The sequence below is a fragment of the Saimiri boliviensis genome, chromosome 6, assembly GCF_048565385.1.
Source record: "Saimiri boliviensis isolate mSaiBol1 chromosome 6, mSaiBol1.pri, whole genome shotgun sequence".
NCBI lineage: Eukaryota > Metazoa > Chordata > Mammalia > Primates > Cebidae > Saimiri > Saimiri boliviensis.
The window spans coordinates 58,440,588-58,461,091 of record NC_133454.1 but is presented as its reverse complement, the minus strand read 5'-3'; the positions used below and the strand labels follow the sequence as shown (position 1 = coordinate 58,461,091).

Below are 20,504 nucleotides of genomic sequence, written 5' to 3'. Positions count from 1 at the left end.
TAGGAGCAATAGGCTATCCCACACAGCCTGGTGTGTAGTAGGCTCCACTACCTAGGTTTGTATAAGTGCACTCTATGATGTTCCCACAATGACGAAATCACCTAAGGATGAATTTCTCAGACTATACCCCTGTTGTCAGGCAATGCATGACTATATAGACATCTGGCTGTTTAGAAAGAAAACTGTGAATTGTTGCCTAGACAACGTTTGCTTCAGACTGCTCCTTTTTGGGGGAAAGCAAGGTTTTATCTCGACTGAATACCTATATAGATTCATTCTTCTTTTCAGTGATTTTGCTTTTTACTTCATTTTGTCTTTGTAGAATGTATCTAATGTACTACAGAAAGATCCCCGAGGCTTCAAATCAGACCAGATCATGCACGGCTCACTGAAAGGTTCACAGCCTCTTGTTTGTCAGCTCTGACATGAAGCTCGGTTGATAGGTCAGAATGCACTTGACCCTGCAGGAGGGGCCTATTTGAATAAAAGGTTAAGCATATGGTCCTGCCTGAGAAAAGCGAGCTAGTCTATACTCAGTTCATGTGACCCAAAATAAAGTCTCCCTTTTCCCCATGACAATCTTAATTTGTAAAGCATCCCCAGTCTTAACCAAAAAAAAAAAAAAAAAAAAAAAAAAAGCTGGTAATACGGCATATTTAATAGCCTCTTTGATCTTCAAAAGCTAAATGACAGAGATTTTTCCTTCCTTGAGTACAGTATATGTAATCCTCTAATCAAAAAGAAAATGTAAATCACCTAGGCTTTTTATGCTATTTGATATTCCCGTTTACAGAGGGCATAATTTTATTCTGGGTAAACAAACTAATGGCCCCCCCTAATGTTAATTTACTTAATGTGGACCCAGATTTCTTTGATTTGATATAAAGTCAAAAACTGCAACAAAAAGCCAAAACTGTCATGCCTTGCTGAATTGTCATTTTGAGTTTTTAGTTCACATGTTATAATGAAGAACTTCTTGAAATAAGCGGCTCCTCCTTTCCCAACACAATAGTGTTATTGAGAGGATTATAAGAATTAATACATCTAAATGCATAGAACTATGTCCCTATCACAGAATAAGGGTTCCGTGAGGACCAGCTGTGGAAGCACGTATCAGAGAGCTCCAGCACTAGCCTTGCTTGCTGTGTGTCACATTCAGTCCCCATGACATAACACCGTTGTTATGTATTATACTTCTGGTGATGAATCTTGAGGGATTCTTCTCTCCCCAGGGCTTATTTCCAGGGCACGAAGTTGTCTTGTGATACACTAAGTGGTACCCTAGTGGCCTGAAAGAATTAACATCCATCTTTAAAAATCCAGTTTTTAATCATGACTTAGGCACAGTGGAGAATGGCCAAACCACAATTTGGAAATGGCAATAAGAAAGGTCAGTACTTTCACAAGATGAAACATTTTAACAATTGCTAAAGATGACAAATAAGGTAAAACTGGGATAATTAAATTATTTTAGACCTTCTGAAAAAGCTGTAATTTCCAGCCTCAGCAAATTTCCATTCTTTTTTTTTTTTTTTTTTTTTTTTGAGACGGAGTTTCGCTCTTGTTACCCAGGCTGGAGTGCAATGGCGCGATCTCGGCTCACCGCAACCTCCGCCTCCTGGGTTCAGGCAATTCTCCTGCCTCAGCCTCCTGAGTAGCTGAGATTACAGGCACGTGCCACCATGCCCAGCTAATTTTTTGTATTTTTAGTAGAGACGGGGTTTCACCATGTTGACCAGAATGGTCTTGATCTCTCGACCTCGTGATCCACCCGCCTCGGCCTCCCAAAGTGCTGGGGTTACAGGCTTGAGCCACCGTGCCCGGCCAAATTTCCATTCTTAAATGGCTGTAGGCCCCGCTCAGTGGCTGGCACCTATAATCCCAATACTTTGGAAGGCAGAGGCAGGCGGATCACAAGGTCAGGAGATCAAGACAAGCCTGGCCAACATGGTGAAACCCTGTCTCTACTAAAATACAAAAATTATCTGGGCATAGTGGCACACGCCTGTAATCCCAGCTACTTGGGAGGCTGAGGCAGGAGAATCACTTGCATCCAGGAGCCGAGATCGTGCCACTGTACTCTAGCCTGGCCACAGAGTGAGACCCTGACCAAAAAAAAAAAAAAAAAAGGCTATAGAAACAATATCACCCACCACACAAAAGACTGATGTTTTAAGTGGAACCTAGAAAATACAAAGGGTTTAGAAACATACCAGAGGAAATGAGTTGCTCTGGCTGAGAAAAATGTTTTTGAATCAGAGAAACTCTAAGAATGTGTATATATTAAGGTAGAGCCTAAAGATGTGGCTCTTATAAGAGTTTTAATTATGTCGCACCATTTACACCTGAAAAGACTATCTTAAAACATCCTCTTTCTCCGCTCTCTGGATGGAAACCATATGTTGAGACAAATAGGAGGTTATGCTTTGCAAAATCATGAGCCTGGAAAGCTGTAATACTTCACAAAAACAAATCTAATGGTCAAAATAGAACATGATACTGAAGAACCCCATTTTACTGAGCTTGTGTGCTTGGAAGCCCCATTGTGTTTCATGGTCCAGGTCAACACACTGGGACAAAATGAGTGTGAAGTGCCTTTTCATCAGTAATCATCTGCACACAAAACATGCACCTCTTTTCCTCCCCATTTGATAGAAAGGTTACACAGAAAATGAGTACACAACTCTTTTGTTACCGCTCAGACAACAGATGCAGGGTCTCCTCTTCAGATGCCTAGGTTAGAAATGAAGGCAGAGAGGAAGGGAGTGGGGGACGGTTTCACATGCATATGCCATGATATTTGCTGGCTTTAATGGACCATATTTGAGTACTTACTGTGATAACTTCAAACAAAATAAAATAAAATCTCCATTTAATGAAGAGCCTCATATTCAATATTGTATTCAATCAAAAAATTACTAAAATTAGAGCATGTTTCTAGTACAATTAACATCCTTTGCACTCACAATAAAATATTCAGTAACTGGCCATTTTGCCTGTTGAGGAGGTGAATAAAAGCATTGCTATTAATCATTTAGCTGTTATTTATTTGTCACTTCATTTTAAGTAGGCAGTTAAATTGAAACTGCACATGTTATTATTGATTTAGGTTTAATTTAATCCTTTTAAACAGAATAATTATTCCCAATTTATATGCCATTAAATCTTTTATGCATATGAACAGGAAATTCAATTTTTGTTTAAGTGTAAAGTTTTTAATGCTTCTTTAAGGAACTATAAAACTGATCACTGTTTCCAAGGATTTCTGAATTCTATGCTCACCTTAATCTTCTTATCAAGAGCTTTTAAGTAAATAAAATGAAATAAATCTGAAAGATTAAAAATTCACTTTTGTAAATATGAAATAAAATGGTTCCACAAATATACTGAAATGCTTTGTGAAGGTGATTTGCAATTCAGAAAATTTTATTTAATGCAGGCATTTATTTTGCTAAAAATTTAAGCATTTTAATAGAAAAAAAAGATGGTTTAATGAAATGAAGGTCAAAGGCTGCCTACAGAATCACACTAAAGGAGCTAGATTGTTATTTAGTGAATTTTATTGATAAAAATACGTAATTTGGATAATTCCAACCCAAGTCCTTTTTTTTCTCTTTGATAACAGATTTGTGACTGCAAAATACCAGATATTTCTCCTGGGTTCTTAATAGCACCAGTCTTGATTCAAGAACAATCTGTGAGTTAAATGAAAATAAATTATCTAAAGAAGACATGTTGTAATTGCAATGTAAAATTCTAGTACCTCACTTCTATTAAGATTATGTCATGTGAAATCAAGGCTGCACCTTCACAAGGGAAATGTTGCATGACACAGTATTTAGAAACATAATTCGTCTCATTCAATGAGAGCTTACAATGCTAATGCTAGACATTTTCCATGGAAGGCTTGAGTGCTGTTTTTCATTCTCCAAAATAATAGCCAAGAGACAGAGACCTAGATTTATAAAATGTGCAGGTGCTTATACTTTCTTTAGGTAGAGTTTCTTCTTCTTCTTCTTCTTCTTTTTTATTTTGAGACAGAGTCTCACCCTGTTCCCAGGCTGGAGTGCAATGGCACGACCTCAGATTACTGCAACTTCTGCCTTCCGGATTCAAGCGATTCCTGTGCCTCAGTCTCCCGAGTAGCTGGGATTATAGGCCCAGCTAATTTTTGTATTTTTAGTGGAGATGGGGTTTCACCATGTTGGCCAGGCTGGTCTTGAACTCCTGACTTCAAATGATCCGCCTGCCTCGGCCTCCCAAAGTGCTGGGATTACAAGTGTGAGCCACCGTGTCTGGCCAAATTTCTTATATTTTAAATGCCAGATTTAGCAGCATTAAAATTGCAAGGCAGCTGTTATATCATAATAAGGCAGTGGAGTGGTCTTGACAACTGGGTTCTAGTCCAAGGTTTGCCACTAGCCAGCCATGTGAACTTGGGCAAGTCTTTCCATCACTCTAGGTTTTAGGTTCCTCCTCTGTACAATAAATAAAAGAGAATGGGCTGACTTTTAGGAGCCTTAACACCTCTAATAATCCATTATTTTGTTAGTTGGATTGGGCCTATCAGCCAAAACCTAGCAATATATGGAAGTGTTGGGAAAATCATTTAATTTCATATATTTAAAGGTTACATTAATCAAAGTTTTATATATTTTCAAACTTGTCAGGGAGTAGAAATAAATAAAGAGGCAAAGGTCACGAATTAAAGCATCCCTTTAGTAATTCTGTTACAGTCTTCTTGATCCTCTTGATAAACTCACAGCATTCTTGGTGATTTAAATTTAAATCATACTTTATGAGGTTTTGAACTCACTATGTAGGTACTTACTTTAACACAATAATGCATCTCAGTTTTGAAATAACCTAGAAAGGACCTAGTGGTTGTCTCTGGAGGCAACGAGCCCAGGAGTCACTAGGGCTGTAGCATTTCTGGCAGGGGCTCGGCCTTTAATAGCTACAATTCATGCCCATGCACACCCTTTGCTTCCCTCTATGACTGCTCATCTGCTACAATGGCACCATGCCTGCTCTGAGGAGTGTGTCGCAGTGTAACTAAAGCATAGTTTGTCAGTAAATGAATGAACAGAAAACAGAAATGACTAATATCTGCAATAAAAAGTCACTCCTCTGATATAACTATTGCCATGTAATCAGAAATAAATAAATAAATGCTAGTAGCTACTCCCAGAATACTGCATGGAAACCTCTAAACATGGCAGGTAGTGTAATGTATTGGAAAAGGCTGACAAAACACTGGTCTTAAATTGAAAATCTAACAAAAGACAACAGAACACAACGTGGATGAATGTTGTTAGAGACCAATGGGAATGAAAGTTGACTCCCGAAAGCTTCTAGAATGTTCTCAATCGCCCTAGCATTTTAGACCTAACTTCAAATGTCTTCTTTAATCTCCTAACCAGTTTGAAAACATTCTCTACACCACCTATGGAGAGACAGCAGTCTAGTCTCAGCTTAAATATTTCCGACGCATTCTACAAACAGCCTGGGAGATTTGGGGGAAATGAAAATCTTGAGTTTTGGTCTTCCCTCAGTCTTTCTCTACCTGTGGTCTCTCTGGGTTATGCAATGCCACTCTTCAAACCCTAGAAGTCATCATTCAATACTTCACCTGACTTCTGTATTATTAATCAGAACCAACACACATGAAAGCATCGGAGAGAAACAATTATATACAACAATTAAAATGCAGATTTTTATTTGTTTGTTTGAGATGGGAGTCTCGCTCTGTCACCCAGGCTGGAGTGCAGTGGTGCAATCTTAGCTCATGGTGCGATCTCCTCCTCCTGGGTTCAAGCAATTCACCTGCTGCAGCCTCCTAAGCGGCTGGGACTACAGGTACATGCCACCACACCCGGCTAATTTTTGTATTTTTAGTATTTAGAGATGGGTATTCACCATATTGGTCAGGCTGGTCTCAAACTCCTAACCTCAGGTGATCTACCCACCTTGCCCTCCCAAAACGCTGGGATTACAGGCGTGAGCCCCCGCGCCAGACCAAAATGCAGATTATTATGAGTCCCCCTTTTTTTTTTTTTAACTTTCAGACAATTCTGAATACTCAATTTAACTAGTAATTCCTCATGTGCCTATCTCTCTCCTATTAATTTCTAATGCAAGGTGGTTTCTTAAACAGAATATGTGCCCTTTTGTGGAGGCTACGGTTTGAGGTGATCAGAGAGGAAAACACTGGAGACCTCACTGCATAAAAACATTTGTTTCCCAGGTCAAGTGCTGAAGAATAATGGCTACCATGACCTCACAGCCCAAAGGAAAACGTAATTCATGTCTATCTACTCTGAGGACGCAGTATCCTCTAAAAATGTTTATGACTTTCCTAAACTTTATCATTTTACATGCCTATTTACTCTGGATTCAGTTTAATCTATATAGAAATTGTCATAGTTTTAATTTTTATTAGATAGTGAAATAGAATCCTTTATCAGCTCAATCCTTGATTACCTAGCTAGATACCTGTAATTAGTGGCTCAGGCTTTGGCATTTGGAGAGAGGTCAATTTAATTTCTGGCTCTACTATCTAGTAACTACATATACCTATACAGCTCTCAGATCCTTACCTACAAAATGGGGTTAATAATGCCTATCCAAGGGGCTCTTGTAAGGATAAATGAGACTGTATATATAAAGCAAAAAGTTTTACAAATGGTAGCCAATTAAGTGAATATTTCTGTTAACAAGACCTTATTAAGCACACATACAAAGTAGTATATGGCTGCTCTCTGATTTTTTTTTTAATATACAAGGTTTCAGAAGTCCCCAGGACTGACGAGGTTGTTTCTAATGCTCTAGGAATTACACAGACCTCTTTCTTCATGAGTGCCGAGTGTCATAAGGCCAGTTCTGGAGTGGGGTTTAAGGATTATCATGTGAAGATCCCCTCTCTACTCTTCATTTACTTACTATAGTCAATGCTGCTCCAAATTCCATTAAGTAAAAGGTTTTCTCTCATCCATATACATTGAACTATGGCTTGACTTTGGTCAGATACAAGGGAGTAATTGCTTTGAGGAGGTTCTAGTAACAACAAAAACACAAGTGTAGGACTCAAGTGATTTGTCAGGCAGCTTTTTAAATTATTGATCATAAAAGCAAGAAGAAAGAAATTTTCCTTGGTTTTAAGGCAAGCTTTGAGTATTTTTTTTTAAACTACAATTCCCAGAATGCCATCAACTTTACAGAAATGAAAGCCTACTTGAATTTCATATTGAGAGTCTGAGATCAATTTACTTGTCTATTTCATGGCTCATAAACTACTCAGATCCAAGCAAGAGTATTCCTAGGAGAGGCTTCCAAGACTAACATGAGGCAGGGAAAGGGACCAATAATGAAACACTCACCTGAATAATATTTTTGAGGCATTGTTTGTCTAAATGCTTCAGTTTTGTTTTCCTTTTTACTTGAGAACTGGTCATCCTAATGTTCAGTATATGAAGCACTATATCACCAAACAATGACTAGGGCTATAACCTATTCTGACCCTAGAGTTTATAGTTCATCGTTAAAAATTTTCCAGGCAAATCAATCTGAAGAAAAAAAAGCATTATTTGAGGATCTCTGAATCAGAAAACCAAGAATCTAACCATAATTTTGATTTTTGTAAGCATTATCCTTTATTTTGAAATATATTAGATGGTATTTAAACTGTCTTTGGTAAGAACAAGGGTTAAAGTCAGGTCCCTGAGCACTGCACAAAAGGAGAAAACAACTCAACAACGGGAAACGAGGTCACCTAATGGATCCTTGTCTTGGTTTCATCATCTTAAAAGTACAGACAAAAATACCTATCCATTGCAAAAGATTTTTTCCTTTTCAGTGGCCCCATTTCTATAACTAAAACTACGCTCATTTATTACCTAGGAGATTATAAATCTCTTAAGAGCCAGGATAAAAACAGGGTTTGGAGCCGTGGAGTCAGACTGCCTGAGTTTTCTGCTCTGCCACTTATTAGATGCAATAAATGGGCATAATGTAAACTTTTAAAGTTTCATTTGCAACCTTCAAAATGGGATCATTACAGTATCTACCGGGCTGCAATAAAAATTAAATGAGATAATACACGTAAAATGTTTAGCACAGAAACCGGCTCATGAGAAGCATTCTGTAAATGCCAGCTATTGTTAAAGGGACCCTTCATCTTTGGCTTCTCTTGTTCCTTCAATCCCCATATCTAATCTATCACCAAACTCTGTCAATTCTTTTATTTATATATATAAAATTTCAGTCATTTTGCTAAAACAAAACAAAACAAAACAAAAACTGGGGAGCCTGTAATCCTAGCACTTTAGGAGGCCAAGGTGCACAGACTGCCTGAGCTCAGGAGTTCGAGACCGGCCTGGGCAACGTGGTAAGACCCCATCTCTACTAAAAGAAGAAAAAATCAGCCAAGGGTTGTGGCACATACCTGTAATCCCAGCTACTCGGGAGGCTGAGGCATGAGAATCATTTTAACCCAGGAGGCGGAGATTACAGTGAGCCAAGATAGTGCCACTTCACTCTAGCCTGTATGACAGAGCAAGACTCTGTCTCCAAACAAACAAACTGGGAACATCCCAAAGTCCATCCTTGGGTGGTGACTGAATAAATTTTATCAGGGTACCTCCAGATACTAGAATACTATGTACCATATACAGTATGTACTATGAACATATAAATATAATCATCGCTTAGTTATCCGTGAGGGAGTGGTTCCAGGACTCCCTGCCGATACCAAAATCCAGGGATGGGCAAGTCCCTTTTATAAATTGGGGTAATATTTGCATATAGCCTATGCATGTCCTCCTATATATTTTAAATTATCTCTAGATTATTTATAATATCCAATACAATGTAAATGCTATGCAAATAGTTGGGGTTTTTGTTGTTTTTGTTTGTTTGTTTTTTTAGATGGAGTCTTTCTCTGTCACCTAGGCTAGAGTGCAGGGGTACGATCTCCAGCTCACTGCAACCTCCACCTCCCTCAAGCGATTCTACTGCCTCAGCCTCCTGAGTAGCTGGGATTACCGATGCCTGCCACTTCGCCCGGCTAATTTTTGTATTTTTAGTAGAGACAAGGTTTCACCATCTTGGCCAGGCTGGTCTTGAACTCCTGACCTCATGGTCTACCGGCCTCAGCCTCCCAAAGTGCTGGGATTACAGGTGTGAGCCACCTCGCCCGGCCTATAAATAGTTGTTATACTATATTATTAGGGAATATAAAGACATGAAAAATAGTCTCTGTACATGTTTAGTACAGATTCAACCATCCATTTATTTCCCAAATATTTCTGATCTGTGGTTGATTGAATCCACAGATGTGAAAGCCATGATACAGAAGGCCAACTCTATAGAAAGATACTCAAGATTCACACGAGTATTCTGTTAAATGAAAACAACCAGTTGCCAAAGAGGATGTCTAAATTTATCTCATTTGGTTAAAAACATGTAAAAAGATTCTCAGGCTCACAAGTAATCAGAGAAAAGTAATTTAAATCTATAATAAGACAGGATTTTAGAACCCATCAGAATGGCAAAGGTTAAAAAGACTGAGTAATTCTGAGGACTGGTAACTTGCAGGCACTTATGGGTGAAGTTGAAGATGTCCAGTCTCCCATGAACCAGCAATTCCGCTCCTGAGAACTTATACCCTAAGGAGACTCCTGCCTGCACACCCAAGGAAGCATACGGGGACGTGCACAGAGCACTGTCTGAAATAACAGAAACTGGAAAAACCCTAAATATTCATCAATATTCAACCAAAACCATGTCTTAGTTCAAAAGCATAACTGTAAAATGCCAAAAACATCATGTTGACTGAATAAAAAGGGCATCATACATCCATAAATAGATATATATTTATCTACTAATTATAGATTACCTATGAAATAAATGAATGGAAGATTGGTGAGAAGGATGCATACTCATGTAAGAGTATGTATTGATTACCTCTGAAGGGGAAGGAAGGGGAATGAGTTTGAGAAGGGGCTACAAGGAAACTTTATCTGTAATAAAGTATGAATTTTAAAAATATGTCTGAAACAAATATGGCAATAAGGGTCATACTGTATTTTTCTCTGTAATTTTCTATAGGGTAGAATTTTTTCATAATTTAAAAATAAACAGCATGAGTAACAAGACAAGGACATCCTCCAAGCACTATAACCTTAGACAAGTTTCTTCATCTCTGCTAGCCTCATTTTCCTTATCTGCGAAATAGGAAAAGCAGCATCTTCCCTACCAGATTGCGATGGAGAATTGAGTGAAACTAAGACAGGCTTTTAAAAAGTGATATCACTGTTATTACTGTCTATCCATCCAGTAGTCTCTTTCCCCATTGTGTGTTTACTCCCTCATTCAAAACGCACCAACTTACAGAATAATCTTCCTTAAACACTGCTGCATCTCACCACCCTCCCCAAGAACCTGTATTCTCTCTGCCTGGCTTTCCCAACTCAGTCCAGTCAAGGGTGTCTGTCTCTCTGAAGCTGTCCTGCATGCCTCTTCTGCCTCCAGCACCTTGGTGACAGCTCTTATCACTTTTACTGTGACATATCACTAAAAAATACTTATGAGACTGATTCAACTAGATATCCCCAGGGGAAAAAAGGGAGGGGAAGATGAAAGGAAGGCAGAAAAAGAAAGATAAGAAAGAAAAAACTCAGGACTGGTCTCTACTTCTGTCTCCCACATGATCCCTGGCAGTGACTGTATCTAGAGGACAAGTCATTTGAGTTGTATAAGACTCAATATCCTCATCTGTGGTAGGATGGTTATACTTCAAGACCTGAAAATTCGTCTTCCAATACTATAAGCACATTTTTAAGGCCCCTATAATCAGATCCATACTCAGTCTACTTTCCCTACACTCAAAACAAATCCTCTGCAATCCAGCTGGGCTCCCTAATGTGCCACAAACATGTCACTCTCATTCTGTTCTATAATCCAGATCTTAGCTTGTTTTCAAGACTCTGCCTAAACTTTAAATATATTTCAATAAACTTTAAATATATTTCAGCCCGAATTAAAAGAAAAAATCAGCCAGGCACAGTGGCTTACTCCTGTAATTCCAGCACTTTGGGAGGCCAAGGTAGACAGATCACAAGGTCAAAAGATTGAGACCATCCAGGCCAACATGGTGAACCCCATCTCTACTAAAAATGCAAAAATTAGCTGGGCATGGTGGCATTCGCCTGTAGATTCAGCTACTCGGGAGGCTGAGGCAGGAGAATCACTTGAACCTGGGAGGCAGAGGGTGCAGTGAGCCAAGATGGAGCCACTGCGCTACAGCCTGGTGACAGAGCAAGACTCCATCACCCTCCCATCAAAAAAAAATCTAACACAATATAATTTATAAGGAGCCAGTCACTATTCTAGACACTTTATATATATTTAGTTTAGCCTCATAATAACTGGTTAACTATTGTTATTATCCCATTTTTACTGATGAAGAAACTGAGGCACTGAAACATTAATCGGACTTGGCTAAGGTTATACAGCTAGTAAGTGGCAGAGCTGCTATTTGAACCCAGATGGTCTGCTTCAGACGCTACGCACTTCACCGCACACTAAAACTTCCTCTTGCCTTCTTCTGTGCTCTCTCATATCATTAGTGCCTCAATTGTAACAAAGTAATATCACCACATCATTTTATAATCCCTTACATTTTTTGGTAGCTTATAGCACAAAGTCAAATCTCATAAATTCTGGTTATTAGATTAAATCTTTATATGATCATACAAGCCCTGGGAGGTAGACCTCTACTAGCTCTGAATGGGCCAGGTAAGATTCTACCCCCAATTATTTGTACTTTATTGACATTCATAGCAATCCTGTGAGATAGGAAGGTCAGGTAATTTGTCAGATGAGGAAAAGTGAGCCAAAAAAAGAATTAAGTGGGTCAGGCATGGTGGCTTGTGCCTGCAATCCTAGCACTTTGGGAGGCTGAAGTGGGAGGACTGCTTGAGGCTAGGAGTTCAAGACCAACCTGGCCAACATAGTGAGATCCCATCTCTATTATAAACATTCAATACTATATAAATGTTTTTAAGTGAAAAAAAAAGTTAAGTGACTGATTCCAAATTATACACTCAACAGCAGCACCTACACCAAATCAAGACCAACTGACTCCAAATCCTTTTCTCTACCAGGCTTCTGGAATTTTTCCCAGGTGAGATCCTAGTGTGGAGACACTTGAATATGGACAGGAGATAAATGGTATGAGAAATGAAAATGCCCTTATTAATACCCATTGCACTTATTAATTAAGAAAAATCTGAAGATGGAAAAAACCTGGTGCACCAGCTATCCTTGGCTGCTTAGAGAACTGTCTCACACACATCGCAAGGCGCTCATTACAGCAGCTTGCCCTTACTCTCATTTGAAATGATACCAGCAATTATTTAATAATACATTTTACAGCCCATTATTATCTTACACAAGCCAATTCCTTACCTGTTATTGGTGCTCTTGTCCCAGCTATGGTGGTTTTGCTCCCGAGCCATCTGAGCTGCTTTTGTGCTTGCTTCCTCTTCCGCCTCATGCAGGCTTTCCCGTAGAGGGCTTTCCTCGTCTAAGCTGTCGGGCTCCATATCGTTATCCTGGATTTGATCATCAAACTCAAGCTGGGACATAATGGCTTGAGTGGAGCTTTCTGAATCCGATTCCAAGGAGTCTTTTGAAATCTGACATAAGTCTTCTTTCTTAAAAGGTGGGTGTGTGGACTGAACATTTAAGTTGGTATGACGGACAGGAGATTGAATAGAGAGCTTGGGAATTAGTTTACTTTTACTCATCTTGAAAAATGCAAAAAATTAATAGGGGATACTCTTGATAGGAGCAGCTGGCTGATATCGAAAGTTGTAGTTTGTAAAGGCATTACCTGAAAAAAATTACATTTATGTTACTCTACGACTACTGAAATCTCATTAATGTCAATGTTAATCAAATATTTAAATCAGTAAGAGAAACTTGTTCTATTATCTTCAGGCTTTTGTATGTACCTTTTGTGTGTCTAAGAAAGTTCTATTAGAAAAATAATTGTTTTTCTCTCTACAGAAACACATCTGATGTAGAGCTCATAAGCAGCCTGAGTAATCTAATGCAGTTTTATTGATGAAATAAATGGCTGCTTGGAAGCAGGTTCCTATTTCTAGCTTCCAAGCGCTTGTTATAGACAAGCCTGGACTAAGACAAATTATGGACAGTACTTTGATGGCCTTATTTCAAATGCCCAGAGCGACAATATAAATATGCCCAGTAGTATTTGTGGATAGATTAAAACAGGTTCAGGGGCTCCCTTTTGAAAAGTAAAGGTAGAAGAAAGAAGAATGTGGTTTTCCATAGTTGGAACTGTAAATAGGAAAGCTATTTTTTTCTTAGACCTATTTTGGCTGGCAACATCATTTGGAAAAGACTTTCTGATGTCCAGGTTGTGGCTAGATAGGAACATATAATTTAGGTGGCCGTAAATGGAGATCAACCTCATGCAGTATTTTTTAAAACCCATAATAATGATTAAAACTGTTCAACAATCACACCTGTAATACCAGCACTTTGGGAGGCCGAGGTGGGCAGATCACTTAAGTCCAGGAGCTCAAGACCAGCCTGGGCAACATGGCAAAATCCCATCTCTACAAAAAATAAATAAATAAATAAATAAATAAAATTAGTGGGCATAGTAGGACAGGCCTGTAGTCCCAGCTATTTGGGAGGCTGCAGTGGGAGGATCACTGGAGCTGGGCAGGCAGAGGCTGCAGTGAGCTGAGACTGTGCCACTGCACTCCAGCCTGGGAAACAGAGCAAGACCCTATCAGAAAAAAATAAATAAAACTGTTCAACAAAAGATTTAGTGGTCTTGTGAATTCTGCCACTGAGCAATTCAAAGCAGAGGCTGGAGGTCTACATTCCCGAAGGGGATGCTACCCTGGGGAAAGCTGAGTGGGTGGGAGATTGGCCAGAATTACAGCTGGGAGTTAGCTGGAGTCCCTTCCAACTCACTTATGAGTATGAGTCAAGCGAACCTTCACTGTCTCTAAGGGTCATTATAAAGACCTATTGAAAGGGTTCTTTGAGTTCACGTAGGACTGAAAGGACACGATGCTTTTGGATTGTGCTTCCTTTCATCTCTACCTGGCATTTCTATTTTGGCCTACCTTCTATCTTATTGCCTTTATAACCCCCCCATCCCCCACTTTTTTATTTCTGTGAGTCAGGTAACAGAAATCTTTACCATTAGAAATTACTGTTAAGATTTGTCTTAATGGCTTGCTCTTGTTCGTTTGGCAAATCCTAACTTTAATTAAATGACACAACCTTTTAACTATTCCTAGGATTGCTTATAATGTTGACCTTGCTGCTAATGTTTCCAAGGAACGTCATCAACTCCTTGGAGGATAGCACCTTAGCAAACAACAGGCAACAGGTGACCAGATGTAAATACACATGAAGTGAGTCTTCTATTTAACTCGGTCTGCCCTGTTGCTAAACTAACATATTATTCTCTAATTTTACAGACTGGTTTGTTGTATTATTTTGTCTCTTATTTTTAAAATACATATTACATTCTGCCTGATTATTTCAATTGTTGCTTTTTAGGACGTGCCAAGAAAGCAGCAAATCTATCAAATACTAACATGTTTTAACTAAAAGAGTTTGTACAAACACTGGTTTTAGTGGAAGAGCTAAGGTCACCGAATTTGAGATCTTGAAGAGCAAGGTTAAGCGTTATAGTGCAACTTAGAATTACTCTTAAAATAATTCAGTCCCTTGAATTTCTCTTCTTAAATGAAATAGACGAAGCTTTCTTAGAATGAATAAATAATAAAACATTAACCATAGAAGATAATTTTGTTGATGTTAGCAGATTCCTGAAGTTTGCTAAAGTATGCAAAAGCAAAGCCAAATGCCACAAAAGCAGGGTTTTCTGTGGAGGCCTGATCTTAGGAAAACATGAGGTTGAAGAAGGAACAGCTGACAGCTTGAATAAGTTAGAAAGTGGGCATTTAAATTTAATGAATGTGGCTCCCTCCTCCCGTGCAGTGAAAAAAAAAAAAGGGTTGTGTCCCTGAAATTTCTGACCAAGAGAGGAAACTGGTCTCCTGAATAAACAAGACGGGGATAGATCAGATGGCACCTAGGGACTAAGAAGTGGCCAGCTCCCCAGGGATCCCTGTAACGAGTCTAGTCCACGAGTATGGGACAAACGAGCTTTCTCCTGGAGGGGAAAAGAAACCCTGCTTGGGCTCACCAAGGTGAATCGTGGCTCACGCCTGTAATCCCAGCACTTTGGGAGGCCGAGGCGGGCGGATCACGAGGTCAAGAGATCGAGACCATCCTGGTCAACACGGTGAAACCCCGTCTCTACTAAAAATACAAAAAATTAGCTGGGCATGGTGGCGCGTGCCTGTAATCCCAGCTACTCAGGAGGCTGAGGCAGGAGAATTGCCTGAACCCAGGAGGCGGAGGTTGCGGTGAGCCGAGATCGCGCCATCACACTCCAGCCTGGGTAACAAGAGCGAAACGCCGTCTCAAAAAAAAAAGAAAAGAAAAGAAAAGAAAAAAGAACCCTGGTTTGAAACAGGCCGGAAGCCGCCCAGTGGAGGCGTTGGGTTTGTTTTCTAGCTTTGCTTGTTCCTGAGGGACACGACCCGCCACAAGGGGCGTCCGGAGGTCCCGGAAGTGACAGGCCGGTGGGCCTGGTGCCCGGGGCCGGTCCCGACTGGCCGGGAGCAGGACGGCTCTGGGAGCCCGGACCCCGAATCCTGAGATCGCCGTCTCCCGGCCCCTTGGCGCAGCCTCGCCCCGTCGTCGCTCCCGACTCCGTCCCGAAGGCTCTCGCGCCGGCTCGTCCCCAGCTTGCTCGGGTGGTTTCCCGTCCTCCCCCACCCTAGTCAGCCCTTCGTGTTTCCCTCCCCGGGCGCGCCGCCCACCCCGGATCCGAGAGGCCGCCCCCGTCACCTGCCCGGCGCTCCTCGGCGGCCCCGCATCCTCCCGCGCCGCCGCCGCTCAGGCCCCCGCCCGCCCCCGCGCTGCCCTGGAGACCGCGGGCAACACGGACGCCTGCGCCGCGGGGGCGGGGCGGGACCCCACCGAGGACCCCGCGTCCCGAACGGCGCCCCTGGCCCTGGCCCGGAGCTGCAAACCGCCGCGATCACGACGTCGGGGCAGAGCCGAAGGAGCCCGGGCGCCCCCGGAGAGGCTCCCTCGCCGCCTGGACTTCCCAGCGCCGGAGGGCAGAGGCCGCCCGGGGTTTTTATTGGCCACAAATAAAACTGCTAGGATACGCGAGGAACTCCTACAAATCAAGAAGAAAGGCCGGGCGCGGTGGCTCAAGCTTGTAATCCCAGCACTTTGGGAGGCCGAGGTGGGTGGATCACGAGGTTAAGAGATCGAGACCATCCTGGTCAACTTGGTGAAACCCCGTCTCTACTAAAAATACAAAAAATTAGCTGGGCATGGTGGCGCGTGCCTGTAATCCCAGCTACTCAGGAGGCTGAGGCAGGAGAATTGCCTGAACCCAGGAGGTGGAGGTTGCGGTGAGCCAGGATCGCGCCATTGCACTCCAGCCTGGGTAACAAGAGCGAAACTCCGTCTCATTAAAAAAAAAAAAAAGAAGAAGAAGAAGAAGAAAAGGAATCCTATTAAAGAATGGGTAGATGGAAAGGTATTTCACAAACACCAGAGAAATCTAAATGGCCCATATCTGTGTATTGAAATGGTGCTTTAATTCATTGATAATCAAAAGATGGCCAATTAAAACCACAACGGATAATACCACACTTACAGTAAGTTGAGTCGAAAAGGTCTAAGTTGAAACGTCTGGCACCGTCCAGGTGCTGGGGAGGATATAGGGCGAAGAACCCTCACCTTCTGCTGGCGGGAGTGAGAAACGATGCAACCAAACATTTTGGAAAATGGGTTGACCTTGGCCAGGATATGTATACCTGGGGATCCAGCAGTTTCACTTTTAGGTATTTACCCTAAGAAGTGCGTGCTCCTGTGCATACAAACTGGAAATAACTGAACTATCTGTCAACAATAGAATGGTTAATTAGATTATGGTATTTCCTATACTGGCATACTACACAGCAATGAGAATGAATGAAATACAACTACGTGTAACTATATGGAAGCATACTAAGAATACGATTTTGAACAACAACGAAGACCCAGAAAAAATACATACTGTATGATTTTTGTATATAAATTAAAGACAGGCTACGTGTCTTAAGCATACTTAGTGGAGGAAACTATGAAAAAAAGCAAAAAAGCAATTTTATGGGAATCACTACCCGCTTAGTGATTTCCATGAAGTTATGAGCATTGTGGTGAGTTCTGGCAGGTAGGGAGGACAACGCTTTTGAGATTGTATTTCCTGACCTTAATGGTCGTTATACAGATACTCATCTTGTAAAAGTTTATTATGCTGAACATTTATGTATGGGTGGAATATTTCACTATCAAAAAAAGGTTTCAAAAAGAATTTAAAAAGGAAGCATTAGGAATTATGTTCGCATTAAAACAACAAGTAGATTTGAGTAACTGTCTTCAGATTGCTTCAAGGTCAGGTGCAGTGGCTCACCCTGTAATTCCAGCATTTTGGGAAACTGAGCCAGAGGATTGCTTGAGCCCAAGAATTCAAGACCAGCCTGGGCCACATGGCAAAACCTTGCCTCTACAAAAAATTTTTAAAATTAGTTGAGTGTGGTGGCACGTGCCTGTAGTCCCAGGTACTTGGAAGGCTGAGGTGGCAGGATCATCAGAGCCCAGGAGGTTGAGGCTGCAGTGAACCAAGATTATGCCACTGCACTCCAGCCTGGGTGAGAATGAGACCTTGTCTCAAAAAAGAAAAGAAAAGAAGAAGAATGCTCCAGCAGGGCACGGTGGCTCATGCCTGTAATCCCCGCACTTCGGGAGGCCAGGATGGGTGGATCACCTGAGGTCAGGAGTTGGAGACCAGCCTGGCCAACATGGTGAAACCCCATCTCTACTAAAAGTATAAAAATTAGCCAGGCATGGTGGCACACACCTGTAGTCCCAGCTTCTCAGGAGGTTGAAGCAGGATAATTGCTTGAACCTGGGAGGTGGAGATTGCAGTGAGCTGGGATCACACCACTGCACTCCAGCCTAGGTGACAGAGTGAGACAAAATAGTTTTAAAAAAAGGAAAAAAGAGGCCGGGCACGGTGGCTCACGCCTGTAATCCCAGCACTTTGGGAGGCTGAGGCGGGTGGATCACGAGGTCAAGAGATCGAGACCATCCTGGTCCACATGGTGAAACCCCGTCTCTACTAAAAATACAAAAAATTAGCTGGGCATGGTGGCGCATGCCTGTAATCCCAGCTACTCAGGAGGCTGAGGCAGGAGAATTGCCTGAACCCAGGAGGCGGAGGTTGCCATGAGCCGAGATCGAGCCATTGCACTCCAGCCTGGGTAACAAGAGCGAAACTCCGTCTCAAAAAAAAAAAAAAAAAAAAAAAAGGAAAAAAGAGTGCTTCAATATCAGTTGCCTCATTAATGATAGGAAACATGGGAAATTGGAAAATGTCTTTACTACCCAGCTTTAGCAGTTTTTATTTTAGTTTTTTTTTTTTTTTTTTAACTTTTTTTTTGGCATCAGGGACCTTGTCTTATGAGTGCACAGTAGGATCTCAATGTCTGTAGAGGAAATAAAAGCAAGGTAGCTGAAACCATTAGTGTTACTCAGGCCAGTGTATTACGCAAATTATTATTATAGCAACTGCAAACATGCAAGCAAATTTCAAGCAGAAGAATTTAGTCCTAATAGCAGCTTCCAGAATATGTTATAGAATCAGCACTGAGTCATTCACACTTGTCCACTTTCTCATGTACTGGTCAATGGAAATGATGCTGTAGTTCTTCAGACTCTTCAAGTGCTTTCTCACTATCCAGAAACAACATAAACTGGCTTTTCTGAAAACTAGTGGTCTCTACGTGATTCAGGAGTCTGTCAATCTAGCAGCTACTTGCAGAGACTAGTCACACTTAAAGCGTGGGACACTCTGGGCTTGGTCTTCCTCCTTCCCCCCTTGTAATGGCTATCCTGAGTATTCTTATTGGAGTGACTAAAGGTTAGAATAATAAACACGAATGGTAGCCAGTGTCAGTAAGGAGACAGAAACCATGCCAGTTATTAAAATGGAAATAATTTAAATGAATATTTATTAACTGAAAAGTTGAAAAGGGAACACAAGTATCATAAGGGTAGTAAGTACAAGAAGCAGCTTCCACCTCTATGACTGGGGATCACAGGGAGGAATTATTTACACTTAGAAGTATTAACACTGGAATTATTAACATTTAGAACTGGGACCCAGGCCTCTCAGGAGGGTGAAATCCCAAGCTCACGGGTGCTGGTGTCTTTGAAAAAGTATCTCGAAGCTGATTCTGAGAGTGTTGGGAAAACTGGAATCAACTACTGCTACTGAAACCAACTAGAGTGAAGAGACATTGTCAGGGTGACCTTGAGAGGAAAAGGAAAGATGGTCTCTTTTCCAGTCTCCAGGCTTGGGTTCTCCCTCTATTGCCCCCTCCTGGCATAAGGAGCTGGCTGGCAAAGGAAAAATAAGGTTTCTAGGGGTTGCCCCAGCGTCACAACCAGAGTATATGAGAGTGTTTGAGGCTGAGGGACAATGGTTTAATAAGCAGCACAGTAATGCTCTGCTCTTCAGAATTAAGGATTACAGAGTGCATACAAACAAAATAAAACCATGAAGTGCATTGTTTTGTCTGCGGTTATGGTAAAAACATTGATAATTTACATATGAATAGCACTTCACAAGGTCTGCAAAGTGCTTTTGCATATATTATCATTTAGAATTCAGCTGTCAACCTGACCCTGAACTAATCAAAATACAGAGAATAAGAAAAACAAGTCAAAAAGCACTTAAATACATAGGTTAGTAATACTGAACTGAGTTTACTCCTTTTCCACCCATGCCACCCATTCATGCAACTCCCTTCTTTCTGCTTCCCGTTCCTACACATCACTCATGCTCTGTTCGCCAAGTCCTTTCCTTTACTCCGTTTCCCTTCTTGGTCTTACCCTTCCTGAGTCCACCAGACCTAGCTCAGCACCGTCTCCTCCAGCAGGAATTTTGGAGCAGTCCCCCACATCGTCTTCTGCTTCCTGGACCAGGGTGCTTCTCAACCTGAAGCAGTTTTATCCTTCAGGGGCAATTGACAATATCTAGAGGCATTTTTTATTGTTATGACTTAAGGAATACTACTGGCTTCTAATGGGCAGAGGCCAGGGATGCTGCTATACATCCTGAAATGCAAAGGACAACTCCCCTCCCCACCCGCCAAAATTGTGTGGTCCGAAATGTCAGTAAGGCTGAGGTGGACAAACTCAGTGCTAGGCTAACGGCCCTTGGTCTGTGGTCTCAAGGCACCCACCTGCATACCTCTACCTTTATACATATCCTTTTACAACATTTCATTGAAATCACGTTTGTATTTCTGTCACCT

General features: G+C 41.3%; 1 protein-coding gene across 2 annotated transcripts in view; it reads right to left on the bottom strand.

Annotated features, from left to right (window-relative positions):
• JHY (junctional cadherin complex regulator) overlaps positions 1-16,020 on the bottom strand; it is a 75,825-nt gene extending 59,805 nt beyond the window's left edge. Inside the window, exons 1-2 of one of the 2 annotated variants that reach the window (XM_039471090.2) lie at positions 15,973-16,020; positions 12,469-12,895 (exon numbers count right to left, since the gene is read on the bottom strand). In XM_039471090.2, the coding sequence (XP_039327024.2) occupies positions 12,469-12,809 (341 nt within the window). In that variant the 5' untranslated portion in view covers positions 12,810-12,895; positions 15,973-16,020. Of the gene's footprint in view, positions 1-12,468; positions 12,896-13,553; positions 13,637-15,972 lie in introns of those variants that run through there. The other variant, XM_074400745.1, reaches the window with a different exon arrangement.
• Positions 16,021-20,504: the final 4,484 nt, after the last annotated feature.